The sequence below is a fragment of the Monomorium pharaonis genome, chromosome 4 (assembly GCF_013373865.1).
Source record: "Monomorium pharaonis isolate MP-MQ-018 chromosome 4, ASM1337386v2, whole genome shotgun sequence".
Lineage (NCBI taxonomy): Eukaryota > Metazoa > Arthropoda > Insecta > Hymenoptera > Formicidae > Monomorium > Monomorium pharaonis.
This window is the reverse complement of record NC_050470.1, coordinates 25,171,734-25,186,472: the sequence shown is the minus strand read 5'-3', so window position 1 is coordinate 25,186,472 and position 14,739 is coordinate 25,171,734. Positions and strand designations below refer to the sequence as shown.

At 39.0% G+C, this 14,739-nt stretch overlaps 1 protein-coding gene across 2 annotated transcripts in view; it reads right to left on the bottom strand.

The window, feature by feature from the left end:
- The window catches only part of LOC105833443, a 34,256-nt gene that overhangs the window by 5,315 nt on the left and 14,202 nt on the right, over positions 1 to 14,739 (bottom strand). For both annotated transcript variants that reach the window (XM_036286277.1, XM_012675187.3), the window contains exons 2-7: positions 3,900 to 4,008; positions 3,055 to 3,277; positions 2,438 to 2,962; positions 1,421 to 2,333; positions 547 to 660; positions 35 to 430 (exon numbers count right to left, since the gene is read on the bottom strand). In XM_036286277.1, coding sequence (XP_036142170.1) covers positions 35 to 430; positions 547 to 660; positions 1,421 to 2,333; positions 2,438 to 2,962; positions 3,055 to 3,277; positions 3,900 to 3,990 — 2,262 coding nt within the window. In that variant the 5' untranslated portion in view covers positions 3,991 to 4,008. The remainder of the gene's footprint in view (positions 1 to 34; positions 431 to 546; positions 661 to 1,420; positions 2,334 to 2,437; positions 2,963 to 3,054; positions 3,278 to 3,899; positions 4,009 to 14,739) is intronic.

Below are 14,739 nucleotides of genomic sequence, written 5' to 3'. Positions count from 1 at the left end.
TAAGATAATTAATTAATAAATTTGCTTCACTAACCCCATAAAAATCGGTTTCGCCAATAATATGCGTGAGACGATTGACCGTATGATCGCTGTGAAGATCAAAAACATAACTTTGGTTCTCACGAGTAAGTCGATCTACGGCATAAGCATAAGTCCACATAGCATCATAGGCATAACCGGCATAATTAGAGGGTATCAAATTCTGCTCTTGACAGGTGTTCTCGTAGCGATCGCGCCATTCGCGAACAGTGATTCCCTCCTGCATTATATCATCGTCCCGAGCGAAGTACGCGTGCGACAGACCGAGATGTCCGTTTATGGCCTCCATCATTTCGCTCGTGGTGCAGGATACTTGTTCACCCTCTTCATTGTAACGATCGGTATCGTACCACTGCGGATGAAGCCAAAGCGGAAGAAACCAGACGTAGCCCTTTAAAATAAAAGTTAAAACATTAAAAATTTTCGAATTTATCTTTAATTTTATACTGTTATGATTTATTTGAAAAAAAAATTGATAAAAAGATAGATATAATTTATAATTATTACCTGGGCAGCTGTCATCTTTAGTCTATATGCTTCGCACATGACTTGACGAGCTACCTCACCGTACACGTCTCCGATAATAATTTTTGCCCGTTTCTCTTTCAATCCTTGCAAATACTGAAAATTAATATCGCAAAATTATTTATTATAATTTAGTTATTTACATACTTTCACATAACTACATATTATATGAAAAATATTAGAATTTCTCAATTTCTGCTCGTCTAACTATCATATAATTTACAAGAATGATTCAAATAGGGAATAAAACTTTTTTCTATGAATACAAATCAGCGATTAGTATAACGTAATATGTATGTTAATAAAGCCATCGAAATTCTGCGCAACTATTCGGTGCACTATTCGGAAAAGAGACGCTATCGAAGATTAGATTTTACAGAATTTAACGAACATATTTATTGAAAGTTTATACATCTCATGAAACGTTCTCCATAGAAATTATTGTACCACTTGTATATATTTTATGCTTTCAAGTTTCTTTTTCTCCGAACTGTACATGCAAAATTTCGACAGCTTTAATATTTTCGTTCACAAGAAATCTGAAAACAACGCGTTACGCAACAACTCTCAGAAACTATTTGTTCGAACATTGCAATAATGATTACAAACACAACTGCCGTAACAATTACGTAAGGCACGAGAAAACACACCCCACTTTTCACTCTGTGCAAATACATTTACTAACGTTTACTTGTGTTCATAAAAAAAGTTTTATTTTTACTTTATTTGAATCATCTTCTTATATACATTTGAATAATAATTTAATAATTTTTAATAGTATTTTATTTCGTCCATTATCTTGTATGCAAAATTAATTTATTTTGATTAATTTTGAATAAACGAATTTAAAACCTACTTTTGTCATCATGTCAACTTCTCGCTCTCTTGGAAACTTGACGTTTGCTACAAAATCAATGCTGTTATCTCTAAGCATGTCCTGCATATACGATATATATTCAGTATATTTCTGTCCATCCTCCGTCAATGAAGCCACTCGACGCCAACCTAGCCTCTGTAAGAGCTGTACATAGACATGTTTATATTGCCTGTTCTCGCCAATAGTCCTGAAGAAATATGGGTATTTGGTACGATCATCGAAACTGGATCCCTCGGCGCTGTAACTAATAACTACAGTTCTATAGTGTTTCGACACTCCGATTAATGGCTCCACGGTTTCCGAACAAGCCGGTCCCAATACTCCAATCAGTTTCTGGTAAAAATTATGTATGATATAGTCGATGAAGGATTTCATCACCATATCCGACTTGCATTGGCCGTCGCTGTTTAACAAATTCAAATTGTAATCTCTCAGCACGGTGTTGTTAAGGTTGATGGCTTCTTTCGCCATCCTGGCGCCGATCGCGATCGACTTGGCTGTGTAGGAGTTGCCGTTCATGGGAAATATACCACCCACGTAAAGGGTATTCTTATCATCGTTGTTAGGCTTCCATTCCTTTAAGGCATAGTTCAGATTATCCTTCAACCAGTCGCAGGCTATTTGTTCGTCCGAAACGTTCACAGACGCTCGTATACGACGAGTGATCAAGTCCTCGTACATCTTTCGACTGAACTTGACACGATTTATCGCCTGGAAGGCGATCTTCGCGACCGTTGCCAACCTACCCCACACCAGCTTTGTCAGTCTGTTTGATTCGTACGCACAGCTAATCGAACCTTTTTTTGTTCCACAACGTGGAAAGTCGATTGCAATAAATTCACTTTCATTCGGAATTACGCTGCTAGGCGTATAGTGCAGGATCACCAGGGATCTGAAAGAAACTTTGTTATACAAACTTTACGACATTTCTTATAATATTTATGATATCGAATGACATCCCGAAAAAAAAATACATATTCTTCATATCGACAATACCTGTTTCCAACGGTGGTCGATGAGTTCTGCGCGAGTTGCATATATTCCCTGGTCAAGTACTTGGTCAGATCCCTGAGATTTGGACCTACCCACGCTACTTTAACATAGAGCTTCATCTGATCGATGTGTTCTTTTATGAAACGAGTCACGTCAGAGTATTCGGCTAACAGTAACGCACAGTTCGGCGGCCTTTGCTGGCCTTGACCGTGACATTGTTCCGGGATGTACATCCCGTGTTGGCAAAAGGCTTCCTGGCAGTAATATTCTCCCGTATTCGCGTTCATCATGAGTTTCTTGACTTTCGGCAGGTATGTCTCGTCAACAGCGAATCTACTGGCAGTCTCCAGTTTTGAAAAGACCAACCAACTATCATCGAGTCTCGCTAACGTTTCTGGAACGAACCAACCGAAGTGACCTGGTGGCGCTATCGAGCCGCATTCCTTCACGTTGTATTTGCTCAGCAGCGGAGACGTGTCCTCCTGCGGCGGAATCCACACTTCCATGTTCACCATCGTTTCTGGAAATCTGTGATTGAGACAAGAATGTTAATTACGCGGTTTAAATGCGCGTACATTTCAACAGAGTTTGACAAGGAAAATAGTGATATTCCATCTTACATTTTGTATTCGGTGTACGATCTTTCGGACAGTCTCTCAAAGACTTCGAGCGCATTGAAGTAGTCATCCTGCTCGACAGTAGCGACTCCATTGTAGCCCAATACTTCGGTCAAAAAGATCTTCATGATCTCCGACGCCAACCTCTGTGTCACTCTCCTCGACACTTCGAATTTAATGTTCAAGAAATGACCCTCGTGATGAATCACTCTCTTTGGATTAACCTCTGTGAACAAATTAAAATATCTTCAATTCAAATAATTACAATGATTCAATAGCTCAGAATAAAGAAACTTTACGCGATCCAATCAAGTACAAAAAAAAATCACAATACGTATAACTGTTAGATAAGCGAACGAGATGAAAATCGCTGCGTATATAGAACTGCATTTTTCTTAAATGCGTATGTAGAAATGCATATGATGTAGAATCACAAGGTCGCTCTGCCGACCATACCGTACAATGTAAACATCTGAGAAAAACATGTAGCCGGGACAAGAACGTTTCCGGCCGTTGCCGATCCGCGAGATGACTATGTTTAAGCGTTTGATAATAAGCGAGTAAACTACGCGGCATTAACGCATACGGAACGCATTCAGCTCCTAATTATACGCCGCGAGGCTCGATATATCTAATTAGTCATCGGCTGAGTGATTGTGAACGGATGAATCGTGAGAGCGGTTCAATTAATGTTTAAGCCGCGCCTAACCATCGCGTGCAATTAGCGGGTTATTCCACATGGCGCCGTTTCACTGATGGCGTGGCAATGATATCGCGTCTTCGAAACTAACAAATGCATCGTAATTGAGCCGCAACGATCGGCCCGGTGATAATGACCAGCGATTTACCTTCCAGCATTGTCAGACAGCGATTCGAGTCCGCGATCCTCAGCAGGGCCAAGAGGGCCAGCAGGCCCACTACGGATCCGGGTCTCAGCATCGTGACGACCTTCTCATCCTGCAACAGATATATATGGGCGCGCTCTATTAAGACTGCTCGTTAAAAATAGATTAATTTAGTTACGGCTGATTGAGCCGTGAGGTAATAAAACGACTTGTTTAAAGATGATCTTATTATACCAAGTTAAAAATGTTAGATTAAAAAAAAGTACAAACACTAACAGGTGTAGCAATTAGAACTCATCATGTCTACCCCCCTCTCTCGCGCTTTCTGCAACCGTTACTTGTTTGTATCCAGCTATAATCACGATGTTATTCGAAAAACGATTGATACTTATCTCTAGTTTTGCGTATCTTTGATCAATTTTAAATTAAAAATAAGTTGAATAAATTAAAATTAGCTTAACCCTCCGTAAGCACTGTAAAAATTTGAAGACCCTCAATTTCACTTGTCATTGCACAAAACACAATTGACGAAATACGGCGTCCTTTGGTCCATACGTTCTCACTGTTAACAACTTTTTTTAAGAAGAAAAACTGATTCCCTTCTACGTAATTTACCATTTACGGAATAATTTAAAATAAAAAATCATATGAGCTTTCAAATTCTCATAGTATCTGCGAAAGATTAATAAGACACAAAGTAGTATCTCTGTCACATTATTATAGCACACACACACACACGATACACATGGCTATATATAACTTTGCGAGAAACCTTTCCAATTGATTATATATTCCTTTGCCATCAACAATTTCTTGCCATTTGAAACGTATTTATTCCGTCTACATCAAGAATTCATGACAAACATTGTTGAAAAGCTAATAAAAATACGCGTGAGCGGATAAATACAATTTCTCAGATTGTCTCGGATATCTGATCGCGAAGTGACGCCGTATATTTTCCTGAATCAGCCGGCATATAAATAACATTCGCGCTCGACATTACATGTAGAAAGTGCTAGGACACAATGGCATTCCATTTAGAAAATAATCATGACGACACGCAACCCAGTCCGCGAATGCATTGTACTTTACGAAGTGTCTGATGAGAAGAAAAAGGAAGGGGGTGAAAGGGAGGGGGGAATTTCCTCTTGTATGTACGTATGACCCCTCAGCGCATCCGGCGCGAACCCGCGATAGGTCACTTGTGCAATTTAACCTGAAAGATTAAGGGTCCTATTCTGTAACTCTTAACGTGTAATTGAGCAGCTTTTTTACCATATAAAATATCTGCGCAACAACAATACAATAACGACAACCGGCGCTGTCATTTAGAGTGAGTTAAAGAATAAGGACCTGAGGCTCGGATTGAACATGTAAAAGTCGTAAATCTGCGTTCTTTTTGTCGCAACTCTTCTGCATATTTATTCTTTACTCCCTGGTCCTTAGATGATCTTTAGATTTGGATCATTTTCATCACTCTAGTAGGCCTCGTGCAATAAAAAATTGCGCACAACAACGCATTCGTATTTATCACGCACTGTTAGTACCGTGAACGATATCGTGTCGTTATCAACGTGATGTGGCGTAGGGCGCGATAGGGTTTCGAGGGATTATGGAGGTAACGGACGTGTTCAAGCAGCAGGGTACCCCGGTCGATCTTATCTCCCCATGGTTGGCTCTCGCGGCGATCGAGAAAGCGCTTTTTTACGGTCGCGCGCGATAGCGCGCTGCACTGTGCTAGAGAGGCGGGTCGGCGGAACTTCCGGTTTCTGCAAACATTAGCCAAGCGATGGGAAGAAACGCCATCCGGGGGGGGGGGGGGGGCTCGCTGGCGGAGTACCTACGACGCCGATGTCACAATGACTTGCGATTTTAAACGCGTTCGACCTGAAAAGATTAGACCTCGCTAAGCGTAAACGAAGCGTGACTCATTTTGAATAAGATTGTCTATAGGAAAGCGACGTGAATTCATTTGGAGTTTATTTGGTAGATAGCCATGCGATTCGATCTCAATCGGATGTCAAGCTTCTCTTTATCTTGTCATTTTGTTGTCGGCACCTTTCCATATTTTAGTTTGAATACACAGCGATAGAGAAATAACAATTTTATCGCATCGTTGTAAGTAAATCAATTTCTAAGTTAATAATAAATTTATGTGACTTTTACTTTGAGTTCAACACACAATTAGTTTTAACAAATTTTTATTAACACAAAGAACTCCTATCTTTATGTTTGACAAAAAAAAAGCGAACTTTTACTTTATTATTTACTCAAAACACTTTTGGCAACTACGCGAATGAATGGAGTCGTTACGGCCCTAGGTGTAATTCAAGTATATACAAGAATGAAATTTCGTGCTCCGACGCTGATTTCATCGACGAATGTGCCAAAGTTACAGAGCTTTGTATGCGGTCTACATCAACTTGGGAATTACGTCTGAAAAGCGAAATGGACGACGAGAGAAGGGGATAAGGGAGGGTAAGGGGCCTCTTATACGCTTGAAAAGTCCAGACTCGTCGGCGCCCGGATGCCGCCGCGACGTCTGAACTCCGGTCGTATCTTCGGAGGGCATAAAACAACCATCGTGCCTCGTCGGGGCGGAATTGGGCACGGCGAATTTCGTCACGCTATTTGAGCGCGCCGGCATGCTTCTTTACTGCGAAGCCGATGGACGACGCGAGGCCCAGAACGAAACATGCAAATAAGAAGCCTACCAGTGATTGATTCTTAATTATTGTGATTTATTTAAAGACTAAAATAACATACTATTTTTTTTCTTTATCTTTATTTATTTCCACCGATCTAAGATTTTTCTATATCGGTACTATTTATTTCTTACATAAGAAATTGTGAAGAACATTGAAAATAATGTGAATTACATCCGTAAATATATTAAAATTAATCTGTAATTAATATATCAATATTATTTTTTTTTAATGGAAATAGATAAAGTGGCTGCAGAACTCCAAGTATAATTTTCTTAAATATTTCATATTTGTAGGTTGGCAGAGTTCGTCCCGATTTATGTCTTTCCATTGTTGAAGTCTTAAAGTTCATTATTTTTACATTCCTTCTCGTAAAGATATAAGCAATGTGAATTTAACTATAACGTAATATAATAGTAGACTACCTACGTATTTAAAGGTTAAATACAAAATATATGTAAATGTCAATTCTAATTTTTAATTTTATTAATAACTTATTAATATTCAATTTTACTAGGACATTAAAAGTTTTATATATAATTTAAAAAACGCTTTAAGTCCAGCTCCCGCAGCTTTGTGCAACGAGGGTCGAGTCACGGATTGCCAAACATGTGCAGCGGTGCGAGCTTCGCTTAAAAAAGATTGCGCGCGGAATCCATGACGTCGCGGTCGTCGCCTCTCATCCGTTAGCTCACCGACGAGTAAAATGTTGTCGCGACGCTACTCGACGCATCATCTGTTCAAAGTTCTGTTCCAGAATCGTTTTTTTTTTTTTTATTTCACGGAGAATGAAATTCACGTTTGTGATGAAATATTGTCACTCTGGAACATTCAGAATTGTAATTTTCAACAAGAGAGATATTAATTTCATATACTCTCCGGATAGACAGCGACGCGTTCGTCAGTTCCACCGATAAATCTACACAGTCGTTTGTGCGACGAAGGACAAAAATAATTTCTCTCGTCCTCTCATCGCGTACCTCGGAACTTTTCTCGTCGCGCAACGGTATTTATAAATCGCAAAATTAGGAAAATACGCAATATCTGCACGTACACACAATTAATTAAATAGAATATTTTTGTCCTCCTATATACGCGCCTAAACTTCATGCGACGCGACACGATTGGGTCCGGATGCTGGCGATATTTTAACCCCGTTTATCCGCGTCGCACCAACTGAATTATGCAGAAAGCGGCGCAAAATATCGTACCGATCTCCCGAGACGAAAGACGAAGTGACGCAAAGAAGACAAGACGACCGAGAGGAGAATGACGAAACACTCGCAATTTAGATACATTGCAGAGGCGTCGAAGTGCGATTCGACCTACGCCCCCCTCCGTTATCACGCATGAATAAGATATTATCAGACGTAGATCGGCTGAACTTTGCGTGAATGCTACGGCTGCGACTTTCGTCACTGTCATTCAGAATCTTTTCCATAAGAAAATAACCTTTACGTAATACTAATTCTGATTATGAATGAGACGCAAAAATTCCGACGGGGAATAGATATCACGTAATTTTTTTTGTTTTGCCACTGCCGGGAGCCACTGCTCTTAGTTTTAGCGTGGTTTTATGCAACACTGTAAAAAAAAAAAACGCAGAAAGAAAAAGACCATTCCATATTAAAATATTTCATATATTTATTTCACTGGTAAAGTGCAAGTATACATCTAGGAGGTTTCGAATGTAGTACGCGAGTTGGAGCATGAGTCGTTCAATTAGGATTAATTTTTCAATTATGTAAATCGTGAAGTTTGTGAAACGATCTTACATCTCGACATGCGATATACTCGGATATACTCGTTCGCAGATTCCTCCGTTGACGCGAACAGAAAAATAATATTGGTCGTTTTAGTTTCAAGGTCTTCGCCTATACATACCGTCTTAATGTAATTGTCGTAATAAGACCGGTCAATTGCGACAATATATGCTCCGCAATTCTTCCGCCATCGTTTATGCCTTTGAGCTTTGCTCCGATTACATTATCATAACAAAAGAGACGTTTACCGTCAATTGACGTCTATAAACTTTCTTCAAAATATGTTTCATTTAACGAATATCTCGTTTTGCGATTTATCCTTGGCCCACATGAAATACGAGCGAATGAGGGAGATGCGGGTTGAGTACGAAATAATACAAAACGAGAGAGAAGAAAAATCACTGAAAACAATACGATAGTTTTAAGTTTTTATTTTATTTTATTTTATTTTTATTTTATTGTTTTACCGCAATCAAATTCTCGAAGGCGATAGTGTACACTGAGAAAAAATTTACTAGACCGAAACAAATATTTATTTCAATGTAATGAATTTTTCTTTCAGTGTATATGTTTCAAACTTTATAATCGCAGAAGAATGTTTCGATTACGTTCCGTTAAGAAGGATTTAAAGAAATAAAGAAGAAATTAAGACCACACGAATTCGTAACAATTCGTTACGAATACTATACCGATACTGAAATGCAAGTTTAAGCGTAACCTCTGATCTTGAGTATGTACATTATAAGTCTAGTTTGTTGCGTCATATGATAACATTGTAACGTTAATTCCGTGCTGATTGCCGGTTGCGATAAGCGCTCTTGACGGGGTCGAAACCCGCTTCAGGTGGCAAAATGAACGTTTTGCATGGGCGGATGTGGATAGTCCGCTATCCTAGATGACTGGTGCCGATAGGTGGACGAATATTTTAACAGCGCCGCACGAAATGGTGATGCCAGCACGCGACCATGCACGCGACTTCGCGTGTGCATAAAAGTCGAGCTGCGGGTGTACAATGTCGTGCTTGTGCGTCGAGACTAGTGTGCATGAAAGCCATTTCAGGCTCGTAATCAGCGCGACTTATACGCCATTCGGCATTCCAAGCCTCTTTCTCTCGCACACAAAAAATTCTAATTGGAAACGTTAAGTGGAAACGTTGCGCGTAATTACGTCTATTGCGATCACAATAATAATCGCGCGACATTTTTTTAAATGTCATTCTAATAAATGTCAGGTCCCAAGTGTCATCCCGACCGCTGTTAGAATTATTATCAGAATCTAGTTAGCTATGACGCTCCGCGTAATTGTGCCCGACGCGTGACGATGTTATAAAATAAAAAATATACACTTTACAAATAAACGTCAATAATTTCCGAGTAGTTTCAATGATTGGATTTTTCAGTTTCTTCCGCGTCGATTGACGTTTGTATAGTCTATGTTTGTTCTTACGTCAATTTCCCTGTTATTATTGTCTCTTGAAACATGTTGCAATAAGGCAATATTTGTTTATCATTCGCAGAAATGTGATGAGAAATGTATCGCTGGGACATTTTATAGCGCAGCGGTTTTCACAAACATCCCGCAATAAAAAGGAAAATTCCTCCACTCGCTGTCTTTAGAAATAAAAAAACTTCAATTTGCACGAATATTTTCTAATCAAATTTCTAGCTGCTGTTGCACTTGAAATTGTCGTAGGAATGACTTGAGACAGAAACGATTGCGTATCTATCTCAAACAAACAACAGGAGGAAGGAAGACCTCCGACACGCGAGAAACGTTGCGAAATGACATAGTCGAATGATGTAATTGACGATGTCACGGTAGCGAGGAAAGTCCGTGAAGATTTAGTCGAGTGAAGTGTCATCGCGAAACACAGCGGAGGAATGTTAGCGTCGCGAATCAAATCCCCAAGAGATTAGGTATCACGCTTCCGAGAAAAGGTACGCGCGCGAAACGTTGGGAAATAATACAGGCGAGTGACGTGATTAATGACGACATGGTGGCAAGGAAAACACGTCGTCGAGGCCAATTGTACCGCGCCATGGCGAAAAACGTCAGGAGCGATTTAGCGGAATCGCGATAGTGCACGCATGGCGCATCCTCCTCTCTATTTTTGCTTAAAAAAAAAAAAAACTTTAATACTTGGATCAAATATACTTGGATGTACTTGGACGATACTTCTATTCAAGGTTTAAACTCTTTACGACAGTTAATCAGTAATGAACGAATGTTTATTATCCTAAGATACATAATTTCTGTGCACAATCGCTTTAAATTTTCATATTTTATGTATGCACATGGTTATTTTGCATGATTGCTATCAACGTGGTTTTTTTTTATCCTTTGCTCTGAATCAGCTGCCTGAGAGAAGTTTTACTTTACATCGTAATGAAGTATCTTTGTCTGTCTCCCTATCGGAGAGGACGGGGCAATAAAAGTTTCGGGCTACAAAACATCGAACGACAGCTGTACCGTCTATTTTTGGAGGGTAAACACATTCGCGAGCGCGCGAAATAAAGTGTCTCCACACGCGCCCGCTATTGCGTGCATGGAAAAATACTACTGCTGGGCGCGCGAGTACGAGCGCAATCGCATCCGTACGGACGCAATCGCACGCAAGTAGGCGAATTACGTGGAGAACCGACGACTTCGCGGCGCCGAAGAGGGGAGGGAAAGCACGAATGAAAATCGCAAATCGGCGCCGTTCGCCTCCTTATCAAGTGTTTTTCCCGCGACAACGGAAACGCGTGCGCTTCTAACGATAAACGACGATATCACCGATACGCGCTAACAAAATTTATGCCGGCGAGGCCAGAGATCTCGATAGCGTATGATGAGTGCCGTGGCAAATGTCAAAGTCTTCCCCCGCCCCCCTCTCTTCAAGCCTTTCAAGTTTAAATTAAATTATTCGCTATAGTATTCAAATATTTTTGACATTGTTTTATTAACCATTATTGATTGTGGATAAATTATACGTTTAGATTTATCTTCGCGCGTGACAGATTTTGTGATTAGCTGCTACCAGAAAAATCACGTATGCCGTTGTATCCAACGCGTTAGCCTACGTCGTTCCTACTATATCGGTAGCCGCAGGTATTCTAATTACGCAGTAGAGACGATCTGTGAGGCTGCATCTGACTAAGACTCATATTAGAAAATGCGAGATCGCTGGCTCTCAGCCAAAGTGACAAAAACAAGCAAACAAATCATAAAACTACACAAAGGTCGTTTGTAAATTGTTTTCTAGGGAGGATCTCTCGTGCGCGCGTCAGAAATTCAAAGTTGTTTTTTTTCCTTTAGTGCGACACCATGCAAAGAACAGTGAAATTTTATAAAAATCCATAAAATGTAATTTAACTCCTACACTATGTAATTCTATCGATTTGTATTAAACGAGGTATTTCAATAAGTAAAATTATTTTTATTAGAGAAAAAAAATACATACGTATTATCCTAGAAGAATCCAAAATGATATTATAGAACAAAAAAGTAAATTTAAAAAATTAATTTATCGGTCAATCAATCAATTCCAATTCATCGACTTTTACAATAAATCGTAACGAAGAACAGAAGCGCGAACTTCATGAATATGCGTTTAAAAAAAAAAAAGTAAACCGACATCAACACGATATCGTGGGCGAATAGTTTTTCCGCACGCGATATTGAGAATTATTGACTATGCGAGCCGATATCAATCTAATATCATTTAGCGGCTAACCATAGGTTCCGCAAATCGGATTCTCACATCGTTAAAATGCATCGAACTGTGACGTTGCGCCTTCATTGCAAAAGCTGCGACAATCGGCATAGATAAAAACAAAGTGTCGACGAATCATACGCACTTGTCAGCCTTATTGACGTCACGATGACACTTGTTTGTCACGACTACACGATGCCGATCGACGACGATAAATATAATTTTTGTGCGCACAACACCAACCATTTTGGTAAGCCGCATTTAACGTTAATGTTATTCATATATTCTCATCCTTTATTCTACACACATTTTCGCTATTATTAACGCATTAATGATGTACTTTGCTTGAACGTGTAAACATATTTTTTACCCTCGCAATTGTTCTTCATTTGAATCTTATTAATAAACCGTAATAAAAGTACTAATATTTCCGACGTTCTTAATTTTTAATGAATAGATTTTTTAAGCTTTTTTTTTTTTTTTTTTTTTTTTTTTTTTTTTTTTTCCAAAAATTGTTTCGGAATTATTGGATACTTTAATTGTAGTTTGAGTCTGTTTTCGTTTCTAATTCATTTTTATCAAACGTTTGTAAGAGTTAAATTTTAAGCGCCATAATAGCAAAAAACTTTCTCAGCAAAGATACTTATGTCGACAATGAACATGAATAGACATTGTTGATTTGCGCAAATTAATCACTCGATTAACTTACCGCTCGAGCGCGTGTTTCTACATAATGATTGATTTTCGAGGAAAAATCTCCGTCGTGATTTATCGTCACAAAAATGCCGTCGGCTATAAATATAAACCTATTGGTGGTTAATTAAGATTCACCGCTCGTAACTTAGTACGCATTCGTTAATAGAGTATTATTACTTACGGGCGTGTTCGCGAGCACGAATGGCATGGACGCGTTAATGGATAATAAACGCGTCAAGAAGTATACTGATACCGTTACCATGCGCCTATCTACACCGTTACGGCGACGCTCCCCGAGGAATGTGCAAATTCATTAACGCGCCAGGCGCCTTCGCGAAAAATACACTAAAAGCCGAGCGATTGAGCGACGAGAAAAGTCATGAGAAGGAAATCCTCGGATGCGAACGGCTCTCAAGAATTGTTTATCTACGGCAGCGGAGCACGTAAAGTGTTGTGTCCACGATCCGAGAACTTGGTCCCAGTTGGATGGCAGATATAAAAGTTACTAAAAAAAAAATACTAACATTTGCAGTAATTTTCTAGCTTTTATATTTGACATCCAACTCAAACCGAGTTCTTGAATCGTGGACATAAGACTTAATAGAAGAGAAGATACTACGGCCGTTGTAGGCATATTATACAGCTACTCCGTAATATCTCCGTTGTGGAGAAGTCAAAAATTTTAGTGATTACTTAAGGAATCATTTATTTATTAGCCCCAGAGTTGTGCTAACCACATCAATGCACATCCAACATAAAGCATTTTTACTGTTTTGAACATTTTAAAGAATATTTTTTTGAATTATACACATATTTCCTTATTCTTTTTAAACTTGGATATTTTATCACACGAATATATAAATACTTGAACGGTTTTTTATTGTTATTCAACATTTTATTTAGTTATATACATTTCGAGATAGATACAATGGGGTATGGCATTCGCATTATTTTAACATATATTCCACACGTTGTCTCGTGAAATTGGATTCTACATCTCGTGCTCCACACATCGGATGTTGCAGATATTTTAAAATATTCACGTAGAATTTATTATTTTAAGCATTACGTGTATTAGCCAAGAAGGGAAATCTATTGTAGTTGAGGGATCACATTACCATTCTTGTTTCTTCGATCTATAATGCAATGTCGTTACATTTTCTATAAATAACATATTAACATCTAAGTATTAGATATTTTATAATTTTGAGTCGATTGGGTGTGCGTGTGCGCCTGTGCGCGTGTGTGAACAACGTATTGTCTTTTTCCTCGTGTAATAGGTTTAGAGCTTGTTTTTCTCTCCCTATTTACAAAGAGGTTCAGAGAGATTTCTAGGAATAGAATATTCTTGATGGCCTGCCATTCTATCGAAGAGAAGAAACGAGCGTATAAAATTTTTCCATTTCTACCGGAGACCTTCAGCATGACAAACCAGTACGCTATTCGCTACACTACGCTCGCTCTCGACAACGTATTGGACAAATGTTAAATTTACAATTTAAAATATTGATTAATAACAAAATTATTACGAAATGGAAGCCATAATATCTTCTATTAATTACTAGCTGTATGGCATACACGGTACCGCGATTTTCTAGCAGACTTGCCAAAGGCAGTGCTGTTGCAATTTTGATGTGGCGAATGAAGTAGACAACTTGAGTATAGCGTGGAATTTCTATGCAAAACCGCTGATTTATACCTTCACATTTTACATACTTATCTCAGGATTGAGTACAACGTGTATTTATTGAGATATTCTTTTATCGTGAAATAAATTCTTTTCCGTTTGATCCCCCGAGCCATGAGCGTGTCCTTTCGCTCGGACGCACCCAGCAGGAACACGCTTTATCTATCGAACTCCAATGGAGCGGGTCCGAGTATGCAAAAAAAAAAGAAAAAAAAACAGAGCCTCGGATATAAATGACGGAAGGACGGAAACCGGATTTTCACGCGTGGCGATTTCATTGCCGCGGAGGAATAGAAAG